Source organism: Ursus maritimus, unplaced genomic scaffold, assembly GCF_017311325.1.
Source record: "Ursus maritimus isolate PB19 unplaced genomic scaffold, ASM1731132v1 scaffold_13, whole genome shotgun sequence".
Classification (NCBI taxonomy): Eukaryota; Metazoa; Chordata; class Mammalia; order Carnivora; family Ursidae; genus Ursus; species Ursus maritimus.
The window spans coordinates 52,210,243-52,232,670 of NW_024423675.1; the positions used below are offsets into that span (position 1 = coordinate 52,210,243).

Consider the following 22,428-nt stretch of genomic DNA (forward strand, 5'->3'; position numbering starts at 1 on the left):
GGTCCAGCGGCGGAGGAGCGAGGCGGAGAGCGCGGGGACCCACCCCGGGCGCCCTGCGTGCGATGCCGGGCGCGCAGCGGCGCTGAGCGGCGGGGAGGCCGAGCGGCGGCCGCGGACGGAGGGCCAGCGACCCCCGGGAGGAGGAGGAGGAAGCGCAGGAGCGGGAGGAAGCGCCGAGGGACTGCGGGACCGGGGCGGGCGAGAAGTGGCGGGGCCGCGGGCCATGGACGCGGCGGCGGCGGGGGCGAGCCGGGGCGGCGGCGCGGCGCAGAGTCAGCCCGCGGCCAGGTGAGGCTGGGCAGTGCGGGCTCCGGGCGCCGCCGCCACTGCTGTGCTGCCCGGCCGCGGAGCGAGGCGGCGGTGGCGGTGGCTGAAGCGGCGCCACAGCAGCCGCAGCGAGCGGCGGCGGCCTCGGAAGAAGAGGGGTCGCCGCCCGGGGTTCTGGTGGCCCCTGCTCTCTCGTCGTCGCAGTATTTCCTGTTTGGATTATCTTGTGCTTCTCCCCAGCTGCCTCCTTCCCCTCACACTCCCACTCTGCCCCACTCCTCCGTGTCCTCGGTGGAAGCTGCCCTTGGCTCGGGCTCGTTTCCCGCGCCGGGGGACGCCCCTTACCTCCCCTCGCGGGTTGCGGGGGAGCCCCTCCGAGACCATGAGGAAATTCAACATCAGGAAGGTGCTGGACGGCCTGACCGCCGGCTCGTCCTCGGCCTCGCAGCAGCAGCAGCAACAGCAGCACCCGGCTGGGAACCGGGAACCCGAGATCCAGGAAACGCTCCAGTCCGAGCACTTCCAGCTCTGCAAGGTGAACGGAGCGCGCAGCCCCGCGAATATTGGGGTCGTTTTAGGGGGCAGCTCGGGCATTTCATGGGAGTGCGGGGGGAAAAGAACGGCAGTAATAATTATATCTCGAATGAAGGGCTCACTCCTCCTCAAGCAAACATTTGCTTAGTGGGTTATTTTGGAGATTGACATCATCTTACTCTTTTTGGGGTTTTTTTTTTTTCCTTTCCTCTTTTCACATGCAGCAGTCATTTCAAGGTTGCTTCTAACGTATTTTACCGACCTTTATTTACTATTCTTAATAACCTTAGGGCCTTTATTTTCAAGCATTTTAATGTAATTCACCAACTTCGAAGTTTCCTTTGGAAACAGTGTCTAATGAATATTGTTCATAGAAAAGCCAAACCTGTTCAACTGGATATTTGCTTATCACCTTCCTCTTAAAATGTGGTAGGAAGCTTAAAATACGAAATCACAGGGTCCTTTTATCATTATGTTTGATTAAAAAGTTGGTACTGTGATTTTAGCCCATTAATGGCACCATTCCCATAGCGGTCTGTAATTCGGAAAGAATGATGCAGCGAATTAATTCACTGGCTGCTCAGTGCGAAATACAAACTTGTCTTGATATTAATTCCTGCCATAAAATACCATGTGTTCCTATGTCAGCTTCTTAAAAATGTCTAAAAACATGTTTTTGCCCTAATGCCCTAAAATTAAGGGTTTAATAACAAAATGCAAAAATATATGTTGTACTTATTTAAATTCTGTTACAATTGCAAAATTTGGGTATAGATGTTTGATAATTGCTTTACTGAATCCTTGACAAAAGTAATTGCACGACAGCTTTTTTTTTTTTTTTTTTTTAGCAGTACTCGGCATTTAGCATCCAAATAAAGTAACAAAGTTATCACACTTGAAATAAAGCATGAATTGCATTTTTACATTAATTTACAGAATTTTTGACTCTGGAAAACTTTAGTATTTTGGTCTCAGACATGATAGTATAGAATGTTAATAAAAATGTTTCTTCTATATAATATCTGTATTATGGAAAAGCAGAAATTAAAGTGTAACATTGGGAGATATACACACACTTTTTTTGATTTCGGGTTCTATGTGAATAAGTTTTGTTAATGTAGATTTTATAGTTTTTTTTTTTTTTTAAGGGAGTAAGTGCATGTGTATGTGTTCTCCATCACTTATAATTGGTTCTAGATTCTAATGCCTGTATTGACTTTTCTGTTTTTAAATTCCGCTTGCTGCCTTGGTTGCTGTGATGTCATTTGCCCATCCCTAGACTGTTCGCCATGGATTTCCCTATCAACCTTCAGCCCTGGCCTTTGATCCTGTACAGAAGATCCTGGCAGTCGGAACTCAGACTGGTGCTTTAAGGCTGTATCCTTTCATTTCCCCCCCCCCCACTATTACTGTATTCTCTGCAGTCCTTCTGTACTGCTGATTTGTTGCTTTTCCTGTTTTAATTCCAAAGAAATGGTATGATCAGGTATATATATTGTGAAATCGTGTGCTGTTGGCTTTTCTCTTGATTATACATCTATTCAGGCTGTATGTTGCTGGGGTGTTTATCATCTCTAGGTTTATAGTAGCTAAATACGTATCCACATACAGTTCTAAAGTTTTGCTGTAGTAACTACTGTCTTTGCAAGGAGCTAGAAGTTTCTAATGGGAAATCTATCTGCTTATATATACTAGAGGTATTGGGTATTTTGAATGTAATATGGTTTGGAATGAGGTTTAAAAGCAATAGCGTAGGACACACCTTAATTGCTTTTAAAGAATATTATGCATTGGTAGGTATTGAATTTATGACCTATCATACTAATGAATTAGAGGTTGAATTTGATTTAATTGTTTCTGACTTGCCCATTCAGAAAAAAACATTAGAAGACAAATCCTGTAAATTAATTTTATGTAAGTAGTTATGAAGTGTTGATATTTCTAGAAGTTGTAGAGCATTTTGTTAGTATAATGCAAATGGATAAGTATATTCTCTTGATGTTTTCCCTTTTGTAGCCTACATTTATTATGTATATGTAAAAATTGTTAAGTTAGCTGTACTCTGAAGCATTAATATAAGGAGAACTATTTTTCCTGACTATGCATGAACTATAATAGCTTTGTCATAGCATAGTTTTTCCAAATTCCTATTCATTCTTCAAGATCAGTTTCTTAGTCTGAAGAGTGGAGAATACTTCTCACTTTTATACTATTGAACTTCGAATAAAATTGTTTGCTTTTATGATGAAATTTAATCATACTTTACTAAAATACCTTTATTTTTAAACTTAAACATTAGACTTTTAAAAGTAAATGCTTTGTTTATCTTTAGGATATCTGCTTCTACATATTGAAGTAATGTGTTTGTAAATTAAAAAAATCACTAGATGATCACAATAGAATTACTGTTGTCAGTAAAATAAAGAGAAGGAAGGAGCTTTACCCCTTACCTTTTAGATTTATCTGGCTCCTGAGAAGAGGGGAGAGGAACCTACATTTTAGTTAAACATCTGCCTTGATTTTCCTTATAATCTTTTAAAATCTTTATTTCAAAAAATACTGTGTATGGTGTCAGGATATGCCTTAAGTTTCACTTACGTTGTGTGTTATCTTTCAAAATACTTAAGAAACTTTTCGGATGGGCCATTGATATGTATTATTGAGAAGTCTACATTTATAGTAAATACCAGTAGTGCACACATTCCTGTTAAAATGGTAAAATCTGACCAGGCTAGAGCTGAATCTGTGAATTTCTAAGAGTATGTTTAAAGGGCTCTTGCCCAAATATCTAGATACTTGAGATTAGAATATTTTTGGCTGCAAGTGTTAAGTTGTTTTTATTCCTGAACGCAGTGATCATTACCTTCTAGTTTCAGGTTCCTATTTTAGTCTCATGAAGATGGGACAAAAATTTAATTTTGTCAGTGTGGGTACAACGTATTCAGCAAAAATCCGTGTAGTGACAAGAATAATGCATTGTTGGATCTAGGTGGACTGTTTGGAACTAAAAGCAGATTTTTTTTTGCCCCCCCCCCACAAAAATATCACTGGATTAAAAGAAAATAAAAAAAAGAGTTAAATTAGTTATTTTTAGATTTTGCTTTTCTTTTATATGGGCTCAGCTTTTACTCTTGTCTCAGTGTAGTCTCAATTTTCCAATGGTATATAACTTTTTTTCTTTTAACAGTGAGTCTGCCCCTTTTATTTTTAATGCAAGTGAGTACCACCAGTGAGTCCAATTTCATAAAACCAAATATTTTTCTTAGACAAGATTGTTAACCTTAATGCATTTGAGTAATTAGCAAGTTGACACAAAGAAGTTAAAATATAGGCCTGATTCTAATTGCCAAATAAAAGCAAGGATCGGGTGTCTAAAATCCTCACTTGTACATGACTTGCTTATACATTTTAATAGCTAAACACTAACTGAAAGTGAACCTGTAATTATAGTTTACAGTTTTACTCTAATTTTTTTTTAATTTTAGAATCTCTCTTACTGTATTGAGAATGAAGTAAGGAAAGCTATTTACCAAACATGCTTCTACTTTTTAATGAGATTTATATGAACATTCCAGAGTGATAAATTGGTTTGCCTACCAGTAAATACCAGCTAGTCATTTCTTCTGTTTGGTTTAAGTATTAGATAAGCTTATAAGCTTTATTTATTGTGGCTTTGATTTATAGAAAATGACCAAAACCTTTTTATTTTTTATTTCCACATATGTAATTTAAGATCTGTGTTTCTATGTTCTTTGTTATTTTCAAAGCTAAATTAAAATTAATAGTTTCTAATTTCAAAGCTTTATATTGGCTTAACATGCAGACTTATTACAGGTATATTCTGTTGCTCTTGCTCTTTTATATTTCTTGTTATTTCAGTTGGTTTCTTTTAGTCCTTTTCTTTATTTTCTTCTCATATTAGGCTCTCGGAGCCTGTAATAAATTTGTCCTAAAAAGTGACTTTGAAGCAGAAATATACTTGTAGATAAAGTGTTTTCGTTCCTTTGATTGTGGAGCAGAAAGTAGGAGATGTTTTCAGAAGTAGGATTGGGCTATTAGAATTTGCATTACATGTCTAATCTGACTTATAGAATGTCTTCCTGAATGTTGGACTATACTAAACTAATCTACTTAGAGGTATTTAAAAAACTAGATGAGAAAGTTACATCTGATATCTAATGTTTGCAGATAAGAATTAGTGAAAATCTGAATTTTGGAATAATTTTCTAACCAGTAATGAGGCAAGATAAATTTAATAGGTTTCCTGCATTAACATATAGCAAGTGAATGATACTGTAAACATGCTTTATGTTCAGTTTTCTTGGCTTCTGGAATGAATATGAGGTTGGAATGTACTGATGGGAAGCAGGAAAACATAATTTTATATTCTAAGTCATATAGTAGTGATGTGATTTAATTATCTTAATTCCTCTTCTTTTTGTTATGTAGAAATAGGTATAATTTGATTCTTATGATTAATCCAGGTTTGAAAATTATTGGGATAAAATATATAATTATTTTCATATCAATGTCTACAAAGGGAAAAAGAGGTTTTAACTAAAGAATGAAGGCATTTCTAGTAATGTTATTGTTGTCCTTATCTAGACTCCTGGTTTACTAGTATAATTTTGAATTACTGTAACCAGGGGCTACCCTGATATTTGTAATGTATTTTTGTCTAAATACAATGAAGTCATTTTATGTGTGACTATTTCAAGGACTAAGCAGAAAAACGAAACTTCAAATTTATTGAATTTTTAAAAAAATTGTATGACTTTTTGTTATATTTATCAACATTATTTTAAAACCTCATTTATTGTCTTCTTGACTTGTGGAAGATACAGTAAAATAGGCATCTCTGATAAGGCTTGGATTATCTTTTTTATTTTAAGGCATGGATTGTCTTTTAAACTGCAGTGTAATGTTGCTGAATGCAGGCTCACAAGTTGATTTTTGTACATTGGAGTTCATTTAACCAATACTTATTAAGTGCTAACATTAGATTATAAACCTGAATTCTGGTTCTTTTCTTGCCACTAAGGAATTAGGTGTCTTTCAATGTGTTTTTTTTTTTTTCCTTTTAAAATGAAGATGCTGTATTAGATGATTTCTTCAAGAAACAATTCTGTAATTTCAAGTGGCTACATATTGTTCTAGGTGATTATACAAAAGAAATGGAGAATGTGATTCTTCAGAAAGTTTCCAGCCCTAACTGAAGGACTAAACTAGTTAAACAGTTGAATGTGGAGTATTATTTAGGACTCTACTGACATTCTGCAAAGTCAGATTGCAGGAAAAGTCATTGCATTTGATGACACATTAGTAGATACGGATCACATAGAGTAATAGGGAAGGGGGTCTAGGAAAATTATTCTAGGCAAACAGTATGGGCAACAGTAGAGAAGCGAATTATGATAGTCAAGAGGAGTACTAAACAGCCAGTTTGGAATAGTGATCCTAATTGAATTGGAGACAGAAGTAGGAGCCAGTTGGTGGAGAACCTTGAATGTTGACCTGAGTTATCTTGAGTGTTATTCGGTGAGGAATCATTGTAATTATCTATTTATTCTTGATCAGTGTCTCTCAATAGTGGTAGCATTTTGGACCGGATAATTCTGTGGGTTTGTCCAGCACATTGCAGGCTATTTAATATCCCTGGCATCTACCTACTAAATGCCAGGATTGCGCCTGCTGTCAATATGGCAGCCTAGCCTCACATAGTTCCAGGTGTTCTGCTGGATTTAGCCCAGGTTGTTCACCAGTTAAATAGGATAATAATCCTACTGAGGTCATGAGGTTAGCATCAGGATTAAATGCAACAATGCATATGTGTAGCTTTAAAGGCCATGCAGAGACCGTTTTGGTGAATATTCAATATATGATATTATGAAAGTTTTCTGTAGTTTTAATATTCAGGTCTGTCATTATTTTAGCAATACTTGCTGAGAGGCAACTAGGTGCCAGGCACTATTTAAGAAGGCCTTAATTTCATTTATTTTTGTAACTAATGCAATCTTTTAAAAACATCTTGAAAAAGTACTGTTCTTTTTTTTTCTTTAAGAATCATTGAAATGACTTTTTTTCCTCAATCACAAGGTTGCAACATTGCTCTTGAGATATAATAGGATAATATATGTGAAAGTTTCTTGCGCATAGAAGGCGATAAATGTTTAGTGATTTTGTACTTGTAAGATAGCATTAGAATGTTTGACTTGCTGCTTATTAGTTTTATTTTGCAAAACAATTACAGTATTGGAAAAATTTAGAAATCTGATTTTTGTTCAAACTAGTTAAAAGTGAAACAGCTAAAAGTGAAATTTACCTAGAATTAAGCCAGATTTTTATCTCATCTTCTTCCCTGCCATCCTTTTTGTCCATGGAAGAATTCTAGTCATTTGGAATGCTAGCTCCAGAGGAGAAAGGAGGACTTCGAAATACTTTTACTTCTCAACTCTTAGCTCTTTATTAAAGAGGACTTTGTATAAAAGGAAGAATGAGTACTGTGTCAGCAGCAGTAGGTTGTGATTCTCAGCGTGAACTACTGCAGCAGGAGGAATAGGCACTTTTACATTAGAAACAACCAGAAAGGATGCCTGCCTGGAAGCAGTTACTTTGCAGTGAATTTCTTTTTGAGGGAAACAAGGTATGATAGAATCTGAATGGAATTGAAAATTAGTAGGGAATCAAGTCTGCTTAATAAGCCTTTCTGCCTTAGGTAGATGGGTTTTTATTTGTTTGGTATTCTTTGTTTTCCATTTGTTTTTTTAGTATCACTTACTTTTAAAATCATAACCTGATTTTGCCATCCTGAAGGGAAAAGGTAAAGGAATTTTCAAAGGATGACTTTATCTTTAGAGGATTTGTGTTCTAGTGTTCAGACTAATTTTGGTGAAGCCAGGCAAAATTTAGTCTGGGCTACAGTCTCCTTTCCTATAAAATGGGGAAATTGGGATGTGTGATATCTGGAGTCTTTCTAGCTCTAGGATCTTAGAATTTCTTTTTCTATGCAGGATTTGGCCATGCTCTGAACCATTTCTGTTTAGAGCCGTCTTCTGATTGATTGTTCTGAGTGCCTATTAAAGAGGATAAAGTACTGGACTCCATCCCATTGTGGGGCCTTTTACTTTGTGTCCATTGATTGCATTCAAAATCCAAGTCAGTAGATGCACAAATGTAAACCTTTGTTTACAAAAGGGAGCAGGAAAGAGCATATGAAAAACATGCATTTTTTTCATTGTTGAAGCACAACTCATGTTGAATACTTAAGATACTAGGTTATTGCATTTTTATTGTATGACAGGTAAAGTGTCATTATGACATAGGAAACGTGGGTATTTTAAAAATACTGTTAACCAAGTTTACTTACTTTCCTATCTTGGGTGTAAATAGTAAGGATATAAAGTTGAAATGAAATTACGTAAAATTAATACTGAGTTTTGTTAACCTTAAAAGTAAAACTGTCAGTTTTTTACCAGTAACAGATGGGTTTATTAGAAAATAAAAGAATTGCAACCTGGAACAAACCAGCTGCTGAAAAACTGTAGGCAGGTGCAGGGAACAAAGGACAGGAACACTTTTTTAAGGAGATAAGGGGTAAGTTGGGAAGACAGGAAGTACCTAGTCCATTGGAGTAAACCCAAGAGTTCAAAGTGTTGTGGCTTCTCATTTGTGGAGCTGTTGCCTTAGGGGGGTGATGAGGAAAGTGTCTCCTTCTCTGGCTGAAGTAGTAGAGTAGTATCCACTGCATGGTCAGGTGCATCTCTTCCTGTTAGCTCTGCAACTAACCACAAGTGGTAGGGCATGAGAACTTCCCTGCCAAAACCTTCCAGCTCCTATTTTAGTGAGGTTTCCCATTACTAATTTTCACAGTTCCTAATCACATGATTTTATTAATTTTTATATGAGATTTAATATAGAGACTATTGAATTGCTGGTATATAATTTGAGTGCTAAATTTGGTGATTGTTTAGTAACTTGGAGTAGTAGTAACTAGTAACGTATGTGTAAATAATTGGGCTGTAGGGGTGAGTATCACTAAATAAAAGGTAAGCTTTGGTTGTTTTTGTTTGGCTTTAACTTCATGCATTGGAAGTTAACATGTTATTTGTAAGAAGAAAATTAGTAAAGCGTCAGTATTGTTTCGTAATGTTTAAATGAGAATTTCCTGCAGTGATTTGGCATATTATCATCATCAGAAGGTACAGTACCTTGGGATTACAGATAATGAAATGTTTTTGGTTTGACGTAAACAGATCTGTTGAGAATATAACAGAATGATACATGGAAAAGGGCATTTTACTATGTACCACCTTTTATGTTTGAATGGCTTTTATTAATATAGATTTTAATCATAATAAAGTACCTCAAAACTTCTTGGGAAGTAAAACAAGGTAATTATTCCCTTGATTTGTATGAAATAAACTAAGATTTCATGAAGGACTGCTGAAAGGTACTTGATACATCTCTCTTCCCTTAGTCACATATGACCTAAATAATTCTAAGAAGCAGTACCTTCTGATTTAATTACTCAGACTTCTTTCTATAAAGATGGTTATGTTTATAATATAATTATATTATACTTCAAGGTGAACGTATTTCTAACTTTTGTTTGCAACAATAAAGAAGAAAGATAACCAACTTATCTTCCATATATTAACGTTATAACTTTTAACATTTTTGAAGAATTTAAATACCTAGTAGTTACTACTTTTGGATTTAGTAATCCCAGTTGCTTTAATCTCTTGCTTTCTTGTGTCTCATTTTGAAGAAATTTTGGACACTAGTTTTGTTTACTGCATAACTTTTTTTCTTTTTTGGCTGTGGAGGGTAAGTAGGGGAAAGAATTGTTGACACAGTTCGCTTCTTACTACTTTCTGTTCCACAAAGGGCCATGTGTTTAGCGATTCCTTCAATCTAGAATATTTTTTTCCCTGTTAAAATAATTCTTATCTTTAAAACTCAGTGCCTTTGTCTTTGTGATTATATATTTGATTTAATTCATTCCCAGTTCCACCCATGTAGCCATCTTTTTCTTAATTCAGCATTTAAAATCTAAGTTTCCACGTTACCCGTCTTTATAAGTTATATGTAGACATTTTTAAATAGCTCAAATTAGACCTTTTTGAAATTATAGCTATAATATTGAGTGGTATTTTCTTTTAAAACAAACTGTCAGAAACATTTCCACATATGAGAAGATGCAGTGGAGTTTAAAGCAATGAGAAACAGAATTAACCAGTATCGTTTGTTTTATCAAGAGTCCAGAAACTGGACAGTAGTTGGTATACAATTCTAAAATCACAACGGAAGGAACACAGAGTCTTTTTTTTTTTTTTTTTTTTTTTTTAAGATTTAGCTATTCTAAAGTGAGAAGGAGGGGCAGAGGGAGAGAGCGAGTCCTGGAGCGGACTCCCCGCTGAGCGTGAAGCCCCACGGGAGGCTTGATCTCAGGACCCTGAGATCACCACCGGAGATCAGCCGCTCAACAGACTGAGCCACCCAGGCACCCCAGGAACACAGATTCTTAAATGATCAACTTAATAGGTTCTCTACTAAAGATCATATAGAAGATGGGTGTGTGTACGCGCGCTTGCATGCATTTAAAATCATGAAGATCTAGATTCTTAGTTCAGGAGTCAGCAAACTTCTTCTGTAAAGGGCTAGAGAGTAAATATATTAGCCTTTTAGTTTCTGACACAACTACTCAACTCTGGCGGTGTAGCACAAAAGCATCCATAGACAATATGTGAAGGAAGGAATATAGATGTGTTTTAATAAAACTTTATTTATAAAAACAAGCAGTGGCCTGGATTTGGCCCATAGGCTAAAGTTTGTCAATCCCTGTTTTAGTTCATCAGGCTGCCTTGCTTTTAAGTCAGTAGTGGTGAGGAATGCTCAGGAAGGAACTACTACAGGCATTTTTATAGTTAATGCAAGTATAATTTGTGAAACTTATACGTTTAAATTTAATCTTTTAGTCATAAATAGAAAATGGTTTAAGAAAAAATAAGTAATTCTTAATGATACATAGTACTTCTATATGCCAGGTTAAATTACTTTCATAAATATTTTTTGGTCCTATGGAAAAGGCTTTTTTTTTTGGTGGGGATTAACATAACAAAGATGCTTAATTAGGCATCTTTCAGGGACAGTTCAGTAATCATTTCTATTAATGAAGTATTTAGCTTGAGACCCTTACTACCTAATTTTAATTAAAAATGTTTGCATTGTAGCTTTTTAATATTTTCATTAATATTATATAGAGATGTAGATACATTTAGATAGATACTTCTATTTTTTTATTTTTTTAAAGATTTTATTTATTTGAGAGAGAGAGCACACAAGCAGGAGGGGAGGGTCACACAAGCCGGAGAGTTGGGGCAGAGGGAGAGGGAGAAGCAGGCTTCTTGCTAAGCTGGGAGTCCAACGAGGAGCTCTCAATCCCAGGACCCTGGGATCCTGACCTGAGCCCAACACAGACACTTAACTGACTGAGCCACGTAGGTGCCCATAGATAGAGAACTTTTAAAGATAAAAGTGAATGTAAGCATTTTACTAAAATACTGCAATTTTGTAGTTGTGTGCAAATTTTGATGAAAAAAAAAAATCAAATTTCATTTGTGGAAGAAAACAACCTGAAAAATAATGTATTAAAAAAACAAACAAACAAACAAACTCATAAAGTTCCTGGAAGCAAATTCAAGTTAATGATTACATTCTTAGAGTTGGATATATTGCATGTCCCTTGGGAAGAATGTGTGATACTTTAATTGGAAACTGAAATTAGATCTGCTTTTTGAAAAATTTTTGTAGTTGCTCACTGCATCATTTTCAAGTAGCAATAAGTATTTTATTCAGTAAATAAGGCTAATTTCTACTTGATTCTGTTTCTCTAACTGGTGTTAGTCACCAGTAGAAGTTGTTACATAAGACAAATAATGATGGCATGCTGAGCATATTTCTTTACTGGTGCTGTGATTTAAAAATGAGTGTTGAGGGGCTCCTGGCTGGCTCAGTCAGTAGAACATATGACTCTTGATCTCAGAATTGTGAGTTCAAGGCCCACATTGGGTGTGGAGCCTACTTTAAATAGATAAATAATATTAAAAATGAATGCTGTTCTAAAGTAATTTAGATTCCCTTAAAATGGAAAAAATAAAGCGGTTTGAACTAAAAAATAGCTAATACTTTTGGTTTTATGTTCTTCATTTGAAAATTAAGGTTTGCTTAGCACATGTTACTTGTAAAATATATAGTCTTAGAAATTATATGGTAGTTTCTGTTTAAATAACAAGATTTTTAAAATTTTAAATTAGGGATTTTGTATATCCCTAGTTTAAGTTTTGTTTGTGTTTCCCTTTCAGTAAATGCTGTCTAGAATTTTTGACGTTTTCTTGGTGAGGTTGTCTATTGAAGAGTGATTAATCCTACCCTTTCTTGAAAGTACATAATCTTTCCTTGTAATAGCGGTACCTCTGCTTTTTCACAGCAGTACTCTGTCAGAGGTGACTATAAATCTCGTGGCATCAGCTATTGCAGTACTTTCTGCTAAATTGCTTTCCTTTTGTGTATTTTTTTTCTTTTTGTCTTTTGAAAAGGAGAAAAAGTGTTTCAACAGACTTTCCCATCTATTCAGTCTCTGTACTATATTTTTCATAATGGGTTGTATTTTTCTTTTAAAATTCACTTTGTCATACTTGAGAAAAGAACTTAGCCATTAAGCATCTGAGAATGGATGCTGGGATGAAAGATTGTTTTTACCTGATATGTCGGAATGTACATTCTTTCTTGTTTCTCTAACCTAGACCACTATTTATGCCTGTATTTCTTATAGACTGAGCAAGTGGTTCATTTCAAAGTATATTTATATATCAAAAGCTATTCTAAATAATTGCCTGTGATAATAAATGTAATTCATTTTACCCCTGTAGAGACAATCCTAACCCCAAAGCAAGAAATAGTAAGAATGAATATTTTTCAACAGCTCTAATTTGTTTACCAATAATAAAAAATTCTTACTCAAAGTAATAGTGGAAGAGGTAACTAGTGAATACTAGAAGTTAGTCTAGATGCTGCAGTTACTTTTTTGTTTTGATATTACTTTCATTCACATGAAAAGAAAGCAGTTAACTGACATAATTTTTCAAGTACCATTGGAAATTTATTGTAAAATATTAGTTATGTTGCATTAAGGAAGTTTTAAGTGTTGATCTATGCATCTTCCACAGTTATTTTTAGCATTTTATTAAATTTTTACTGCAGAATAGTACATTATAGTTTTGCTTAAATAGCAGACTAGCAGAATGTTAAAATTGTGAGTCAGCAGTAAAATTATGTCCACCCTTATAATCATGAGTTAGCCACATGACTAATTTCATTTATTAGTATTAATTTTTAAAATAGACTATTTTTTTGAGCAGTGTTTGGGNTCAGCAGAAGGTACAGAGTTTTCCCACATTTCCCTCTCTGCACTCAGCATAACCCCTCCATTATCTACATCCCCCACCAGAGTGGGACATTTGTTATAATTGATGAACCTACAGAGAAACATTATCATACAAAGTCCGTGGTTTACATTAGGGTTCACTCTTGCTGTTATGCATACTGCGGGTTTTGGCAAATATATGGCATGTATCCACCACTATAATATCATACAGTATAGTTTCATTGCCTAAAGATCCTCTGTGCTCCACCTATTCATCCCTTCCTGCCTTTCACCCCCCAACTCCTGGTAACCAATGTTCTTTTTATTGTCTCCAGAATTTTGCCTTTTCCAGAATGTCCCTGTAGTTGGAATCACAGTTTTTAGCCCTTTCACATTCGCTTCTTTCACTTATTAACTTTCACTCTGTGTCGTTTCATGACTGATAGTTCATTTCTTTTCAATGCTGAGTAATATTCCATTGCCTGGATGTACTACAGTTTAGTTATCCATTCACCTACTGAAGGGCAAATTGGTTCCCTCCAAGTTTTGGCAATTATGAATGAAGCAGCTATAAATATCCCTCTGCAGGTTTTTGTGTGGATATAAGCTTTCAGCTTCTTTGGGTAAATACCAACAAGTGCAATTACTAGATTGCATGTATGGTAAGAGTGTATCTGGTTTTGTAAGAAACTACCAAACTGTCATCCAAAGTAGCCGTACCATTTTGCATTCTCACCAACAGTGAACAGGAGTTCTATTGATTTACATTTTTATCAGCATTTGATGTTGTCAGTTTTGGAATTTGGGTATTTTGCTAAGTTTGTAGCAGTAACTCCTTGTTTTAATTTGCATTTCTCTGGTGACGTATGATATGGAGCATCTTTTCATATGCTTGTTTGCTATCTGTATATCTTTGGTGAGGTGTCTATTAACGTCTTTGGCCCATTTTTTGATTGAGTTCATTTTCTCCTTTTTTTTTTTTTCAAGATTTTATTTGCTTATTTGAGAGAGAGAGTGAGAGAGAGCACAAGTACGGTAAGCGGGAGACCCCCCCCCCCCCCCCCCCCCCCCCGCAACGCTGGGCTCTATCCCAGGAATCTGGGATCATGACCTGAGTCAAACCAACTGGACTGCCCAGGCACCCCTCATTTTCTTCTTGTTGAAGTTTGAGTTCTTTGTATATTTTGGATAACAGTCTTCTGTCAGTTGTGTCTTTTATAAATATTTTCTCCAAGTCTATGGCCTGTGTTCTCATTCTCTTGACCTTGTGTTTTACAGAGCAGAAGGCTTTAATTTTAAAGAAGTCCAGCTTATCAATTTTTTTTTTCATGGGTGGTGCTTTTGGTGTTGTACCTGAAAAGTCATTGGCATACTCGGGGTCATCTAAGTTTTCTTCTATGTTATCTTCTAGGAGTTTTATAGGTTTGCATTTCACATTTAGGTCTGTGATTCATTTTGAATTAATTTTTTGTGAACAGTACAAGGTTTGTATCTAGATTCATTTTTGGTGGTAAGGTGTGAGGGGAGGAGAAGCGTCCTGTTGTCCTATGATTAGATCTTAGTCTTTCAGTGAGCCTGTGCTTCTGAACTGTGAACTTCACAAATGATTCTTAGTCACCCCTTCCCCCCACCCCCAGGTGAGTTAGGATGGCTGGAGTGGGTTGGAGGGGGGTATTTCCCTTCCGCTGTGTCAGTTCAGCTCTGACAAACCCCCAGCTGTTTAGGCTCCCATTAGTTTCTCCTGAGGGAAGATCTTGTTAAGAACAGAATGCTCAGTGTATTTAAAAATCGTTGCTTTTCCCCACCCATTGCTGGAAGCAGGAGGGGAATTTTCTCATATGTTTGCTGTGGGAACCCGGTGGAGCTCTTGGAGGTAAAACTCACTAAAGTGTAAGGATTCCCCGCTCTCCCTTCATGAAGAGGTCCCCCTGGAGTCTTCAGCCTCTGAGGTCTTGCAGGCAGGCGGTCGTCACATGGATCAGGTGGAGGAGGCAGGGGAAGCGATCCCAGATGAGAAAGCTGCAGCGCACATAGGTTGTCGTGTTTAGCACAGATCATTTGAAATATTTCCATTTTTTTGAATAGGATAAATATATGATGTACTGCTTCTTTTATTTGTTGACTCTCACTTATTTCTCGTATTGTGGAATAACAGAAATGAAACCTCTCAGCTGCTCAAGGATTGTTGTTTATGTTTACACTAAATGGTGGGGTTGGTGTGATGCTGAAGTTCCTCCTCTTCATTGATAGAATGCTCTCATCAATATTCTTTGACCACATTGTGGTGGTGTTTAGATTTTAACTTTATTATTGAAAATCATCACACTGTGGTTAAGTTTCTTCAAGACTTAAGCCATTAAAAATAAAAATCATCTACTGAGCTTTTATTCAGAGTATTAAGCCGGTTGAGAGTAGCAGCACCTTGAAGTATAAGAATGCACTAAAATAAATGGTAACAGAAGTTAGTGGAAATCATCAGGGTTTATGATGGATAATTTTAATCAGGGAGGAACAGTTTACCCTTCAGAGTCATTCTTGGTTTGTTAGCAGAATATGTGTTCAATGAAAGTTACTTTCACACAATATTATATAATTGAATTTATGATACTGTGGGGTAATTTATTAGTCACTTATGAGTTCATGAAAAGTTCATTATCTGTATCCTCATCTTTAAACTTTGCAGAATATAAATGTATTTTCAGAAACTGCACAGGTTATCAAAGTTCTCCAGTTGCTTTTCATTTTATATGTATTCCAGTCTTCTATTCCTAGTTTGGAAAATTGAATGTGTCACTTCTGTATAGGTTGGAATAATGCCAATACTATCTTTGGCCTTTTTTTCATTGACAGGAATTGATGAACAGATTCTCTGAGAAGATATATAATCTTTAAAAATCTTACTAATTTACTAAATATATACTGTCGTGATATTACCTCATTCTTCATAAAAGCAGAGGTTGCCAAAATATGTGCACAAGACACAGTGGTAGTAAGAGCAGTGAAAACTTGCTTAGAAGCTGTACTCTCAGAATTTACCACTGGCTGGGGTCCCATTGCCTGCTTCTTTGACTGTTTTTTTCTTCTGCTTTGCTGACAGTACGGTAGAATTCCCAGAAGGCGGAATAAACAGAGGAACTATTGCTGTGATTGTAATAACAGCCTAACAAATGATTGGAAGGTAAAATGAATAGGCTGAGCTTATAGATTAATGGAATTTTAAAAGCTTATAAAGGGTCTTCTTTGTTGTGTCTCATCTGTTAAATACTTCCTGTGTTTAAATCTTGAATGAAATAAAAATATTTAAAAATTGAGTGCAAGACAGACGGAAATAAAGAGCTTAATTGCAAAAATGCTAAACTGTAGTGTGATTTTTTTTTTTTACCTGTACTATGCTGCATTTCAGTTAAGTTGCTAAATAGTTAAATTCATTCACTGCTTGTGAGAGATGCTTTAAATCCTAGACGAAAGGGATTTTTAAAACTATATTTAAGAATATAATGTTTTAATTTGTTTTATTAATAATTGAAGTCATTTTTGGCCTTAAATTCAGTCTTTTGTTTTTGCCTATTTGTATCATCATTTATCATTCATACGAGCTGATTCTTCTTTTTTTTAAAAATAATTTTATTGAGATACATTTACATAGCATAAAATTTACCCTTCTAAAGTGTGTGGTTCAGCGCTTTTCATTATATCCATTGAGTAATGCAGTCATCATCATTTCTTAACTTCCAAACATTTTCTTTACCCCAATAGGAAACCCCATACCTATTTAGCAGTTACTTTGCCTTACCCTATCCACCCAGTCTTTCACAACCATTTATTTACTTTCTATTTCTATGGATTCATCTATTGTGAACATTTCATATATAAATGGAATCATGTAATATGTAGTCTTTTATGATTGGCTCCTTTTACTTAGCATAATGTCCTTAAGGTTTATCCATATTATAGCATGTATTAGAGGTTCTTTTCTTTTTATGGTTGAATATTTCATTGTATAAATACACTGCATATTATTTATCCAGTAGTCAGTTGCTAGACATTTGGATTTTCCTCTTTTTTTGGCTATTAGAAATAATGCTGTGAACATTTGTGTAGAAGTTTTGCATGTATGTTTTCTTTTGTTTATATTCCTGGGAGTGGAATTTCTGAGTCATATGGTAACTCTGTGTTTAACATAGAGGAATTGCCAATTATTTTCCAAAGTAGTTGTACCACTTTGCAGTCCTGCCAACTAATTGAGAGTTCGCATTTCTCCACATCCTTACAAACTCTTATATTGTTTTTTGTAATCATACTAGAGGAGGTGAAATGGTATTTCATTGTGGCTTTGATTTGCATTTCCCAGTGACTAATGATGTTGAGCATTTTTTCATGTTTATTTTGGCTATTTGTGTATCTTCTTTTGAGAAATGTCTATTCATATCCTTTCTCTATTTTTAAATTGGATTATTTTGTTGTTGTTCATTTGTAAAAGCCCTTTATATATTCTGGATATTAAATCCTTATTAGATATATGATTTACAAATATTTTCTCCTATTCTGTGGACTGTGTTTTTCACTTTCTTGATGATGTCCTCTGAAGCACATAATGCTTTTAATGTTAATGAAGTCCAGTTTATCTATTTTTTTTCTTTTGTGGCTTATGCTTTTGGGGTTATATCTAAGAAGCTACAACCTTATCTGAGGTCACAAAGATGTATGTTTTCTTCTAAGAGTTTTATAGTATTAGCTCTTGAATTTAGGTTTCTATTTTGAGTTAATATTTTTTATATACTGTGAGATAGAGGTCAAATTCATTCTTTGTCCCGTAGATATCCAGTTGTCCCAGGGCCATTTGTTGAAAAGACTATTCTTTCTCTATTGAATGTTCTTTTTTTTTTTTATAAGATTTTATTTATTTATTTGAGAGAGTGAGAGAGAGCACAAGAGCAGGATGAGGGGCAGAGGGAGAAGCAAACTCTTCACCAAGGAGGGACCCTGATGCGGGGCTCAATCCCGGGACTCCTGGATCATGATCTGAACAGAAGGCCGCACTTAACCGACTGAGCCACCCAGGCACCCCCATCTATTGAGTTTTCTTGACATCCTGGACATCCAAAGTCAATTGATTATAAATGTTTATTTCTGGATTCTCAGTTCATTCTGTTGATTTAGCTGTATAGTAATTATGCTAATACCACACTGTCTTGATTACTGTAATATTGCATTAAGTTTTGGAATTGGGGAAATGTGAGTCTTCCAACTTTGTTCTTCTTTGTAAGGATTGTTTTGGCTATGCTGGGTCTCTTGCATTTCCACATTACTTTTAAGCTCATTTTAGGCTCAGCTTGTTAATTTCTACAAACAGCTGGGATTCTGACAGAGATTGTGTTAACTTTGTAGATCAGTTTGATGACTATTACCATCTTTACAATATTAAGTCTTCTGTTCCATGAATATGGGATATCTTTCCACTTACTTAGATCTTGTTTCAACAGTGTTTTGTAGTTTTCAGTATACAAGTCTTGCATTTCGCTGGATAAATTTATTCTGAAGTATTTTATTCTTTGTGATATTGTAAATAGAATTGTTGTCTTAACTTTATTTCTCAGATTGTTTATTGCCAGTGTGTAGAAGTACAGTTGATTTTTGTGTGTTGATCTTGTGTTGTGCAACCTTACTAAACTTATTTATTTGTTCAAATAGGTGTTTTTTAGTGGATTCCTTAGAATTTTCATATACAAGATCATGTCTTTTATGAATAGAATAGTTTTATTTTACTTCTCCTTTTCAGTCTGGACACTTTGTATTTCTTTTTCTTGTCTGTTTTCCCCAGCCAGAATATCCTGTATATGTTGAATAGAAATGGTGAGAGTGGACATCCGGTCTTTTTCCTGAGCTTAACAGGAAAATATTAATTTTAGTCTTTAAGCACTAAGTATGATGTGAACTGTAGGTTTTTCATACATGCCCTTTGTCAGGTTGAAGAAGTTCTCTTTTCCTTGAGTGTTTTATCATGGAAGGGGGTTGGATTTTTCTGTGTCCATTGAGATGATCATGTGATTTTTGTCCTTTATTCTAATAATACCATCTTTGATTCTGTGGGCTTTTGGGGGACAAGGTCATTTACTCACTTAAATATCTTGCTTAGCTTTGCTAGGAATGGTTCCTCTCACATAGCTGGAGTCTCTAAAATGTTTGTAGGCTGTGCATTTTACATGAATATATTTGTAACAAGTCAGTCTCAAAATTTCAACTATAATTAGAATATAGAACTCAGCTTTTTGCTTATTCTGCTGTACACAGCGAATAGTGCACTATTATTAAAATTAATAGATATTACCATGAACTAACATGAAAGATGAGTCTAGAAAAAATTTTTTGATTGGTATATTGCTTGTGCCCAATTGGTTTCATAATGTCTATTTGCTACTGACAGTTGCATTTGCTGTGGTTTAGAGTTTTATTTATTTATTTATTTATTTATTTATTTATTTATTTATTTATTAAAGATTTTATTTATTTAACAGAGATAGAGAGGAAACACAGGCGGGGGGGTGGCTAGTGCGAGAGGAAGAAGCAGGCTCATAGCAGAGGAGCCTGATGTGGGGCTCAATCCCATAACGCCGGGATCACGCCCTGAGCCGAAGGCAGATGCGTAACGACTGCGCCACCCAGGCGCCCCAGTTTTAAGAGTTTTAGACCAGAGTTTATTTCGTGCTCAGATACAAAATATTTTAAATCTTCTTCTGTAATTTCATCCTCTGGTTTTAAAATGACTTAAAGCAAGTCAGGAAGTGACATTTACATTATAACCAGGTCCCATGGGTGCAAGAGGACCTAGCTCTAGGGGTCCCAAAAAGACTGCTGACAAAATCAAAGCAGAAAGACCAGTGGTGGTGAAACAAGAAAGGGATTTATTTCAGTGAGGCCAACACCCAAAAGAAAGCCGACTAACATCTCAAAGACTGTCTTCAACGTGCTGAAAATAGTTCTATGTTTATATAAGGAAAATGTGGGACAAAGACCAGTGGGTACATGCAGGTGGGCAGTAAAGGTCAGGTTGATCATTGTCTTGGGGTCAATCATGTGACAGCTTGCTGGTATTGGAGCAGTCCCGATTGCTTGAAGGGTAGTTGATCCATCACAAGATGCTTTGCCCACTGGGCTCTTTGCCTGAGTTAAAAGATAAGCTGGAAAGAAGAACTTAACCAGTTAGAAAGTACAAATTAGGGTCAAAATGGAGATAAAGTCCCGTTCATCTGTTCGTTCTTTCTTTCTTTCTTTCTTTCTTTCTTTCTTTCCCTTTCTTTCTTTCCCTTTCTTTCTTTCTTTCTTTCTTTTTCTTTCTTTCTTTCTAGATTTTATTTATTTTTCAGAGAGAGAGAGAGAGAGCGCGTGAGCACAAACAGGCAGAGCAGGCAGAGGGAGAAGCAGGCTCCCTGCTGAGCTAGGACCCCGATGTGGAACTCGATCCCAGGATCCTGGGGTCATAACCTGGGCCGAAGGCATATGCTTAACCGACTGAGCCACCCAGGCGTCCCTCAGGTCCTCTTTCAACATGTGAAAATTGGCTCTTTTTTTGTGCAGTAAGTCTTGATGATTTATATATAAATGGTTGTATGTGCTTGTGTATGTATGTACTGGAGTTAGACTGCTTGGGTTCAAACCCCAGCTTCTTTACTAACTAGCTGAATGGCTTTGGGCGAGTTATTTGGCCTTGTTTTACTTTAGTTTCCTCTTTTGTAAGCAACAGAGCCTATAGAAGAGGTAATCTTGTAAGCTAATATGTATACAGTACTTGCCACATATTGTTTAATAAATCTTAACTGCTATGATGATGTTGATATACTTCAAAGCTTCCTAATTCCTCCTTTCTTCCCCCCTTTCCAAAAACAAAACAAAAAACACCATTTAGACAACTGAGTGAAAGTTTATTTCGAATTTGATAATACAATATTATAAAGGGCTTAACTGGTTTTGGTCTTTGTTTCTGCTTAGTAATTTCTAGTTTCATCATGTTATTTTTTTCCTTAAATATTTCTTTTCCTCCTATTGCTTAATTAGAGGATGTCTAAATTCAAAGATTTTTACTCAGAGACTTTGCTCTCAACCCTTTTAGCCTTGTCTTCTGCAACTCTTATGCAGGATTTATGATGGTGCTTTTCTGGACAAAAGCCATAAGTAGTTGTGCAGGAGGTATGTGGCCTGTGTCATGGGCATATGAATTCATTGGTTTATTCCAGAGACAAAGTTGACTAGTAGGGTTAGGTAGATACCCTAGCTCTTGATGGGCAGGCAGTAAAAAAAAAAAAAAAACTAAACTAAAAGTATCTGATAGGAGGATAGCACCATTTTTAAAAGGGTACGTTGGTGTTCAGAATTAAAAGGTAAAATATGTTGACACCAGAACTACTCAGTGGAACCTTAGAATTTGGCTTTGTCTTACTGTTGATTAATGCATATATAAAGGAGCAGGCATTAATAATCAATATTTCTTTAACAAATATCTTTGTAGAATTGTTCAGTATATAACCTTTTCTTCTCGGTTTTCTTCATTTTGTACATAGCCACAATAGGAATAATTTACAAAGCAGATCTTTGTTACAGTGTTTGACTATTGTCTAATAAAACTGTTAACTCTTAGTAATAATATTAGGAAGAACCATATATGCAAGAAGCAATAATCATTACAAAAATATGAAAGGATATGAATATTTGCCCCTATGACATGCTGCTTAGTGATCTCATATAGTCAAAGTTGTTTTCTTACATTATGGCATATCCACTATATGGTATCTTTAGTTCTTGTTAAAGTAATGAGTATACTAGTTAAATAATGATAATGGGTGGGTACCATTTGGTGAGTACACTCTCAATAGTTTTAATTCTCACCACAGCTCTGCAAGCTAGACTAGATAAGTATCTGTATTTTATAGACAAGAAAGTGGAGAGGTGTAATGATTCTCCTCAGGTCACAGCAAGTACTGGTGGAGTTGGCATATGAACTGACTTGAGAGTAGATGTCTTAATTCTCAGCTGTGCCTCAGGTGTTCCTGTGGCCCATCATCAACAACAAAACAAAAAGGGATACCTACCCAGGCTGCTTCTCAGGCAATTTGGGATTAGTAAATTTGCAGTAGCGCTGGAATTCTGATACACTGCCAGGAATGAGAACTGCTTGCTCTGGAATTTGTATTCTTTCAAACATATCTTTT

General features: G+C 35.9%; 1 protein-coding gene across 5 annotated transcripts in view; it reads left to right on the plus strand.

Moving 5' to 3' along the window:
* Positions 1–304: 304 nt before the first annotated feature.
* Positions 305–22,428, plus strand: part of STXBP5 (syntaxin binding protein 5) — a 159,607-nt gene continuing 137,483 nt past the window's right edge. For 2 of the 5 annotated variants that reach the window (XM_040627930.1, XM_040627932.1), the window contains exons 1-2: positions 307–802; positions 2,081–2,178. In XM_040627930.1, coding sequence (XP_040483864.1) covers positions 650–802; positions 2,081–2,178 — 251 coding nt within the window. In that variant the 5' untranslated portion in view covers positions 307–649. Of the gene's footprint in view, positions 803–2,080; positions 2,179–22,428 lie in introns of all 5 variants that reach the window. The other 3 variants (XM_040627929.1, XM_008695061.2, XM_040627931.1) reach the window with 3 other exon arrangements.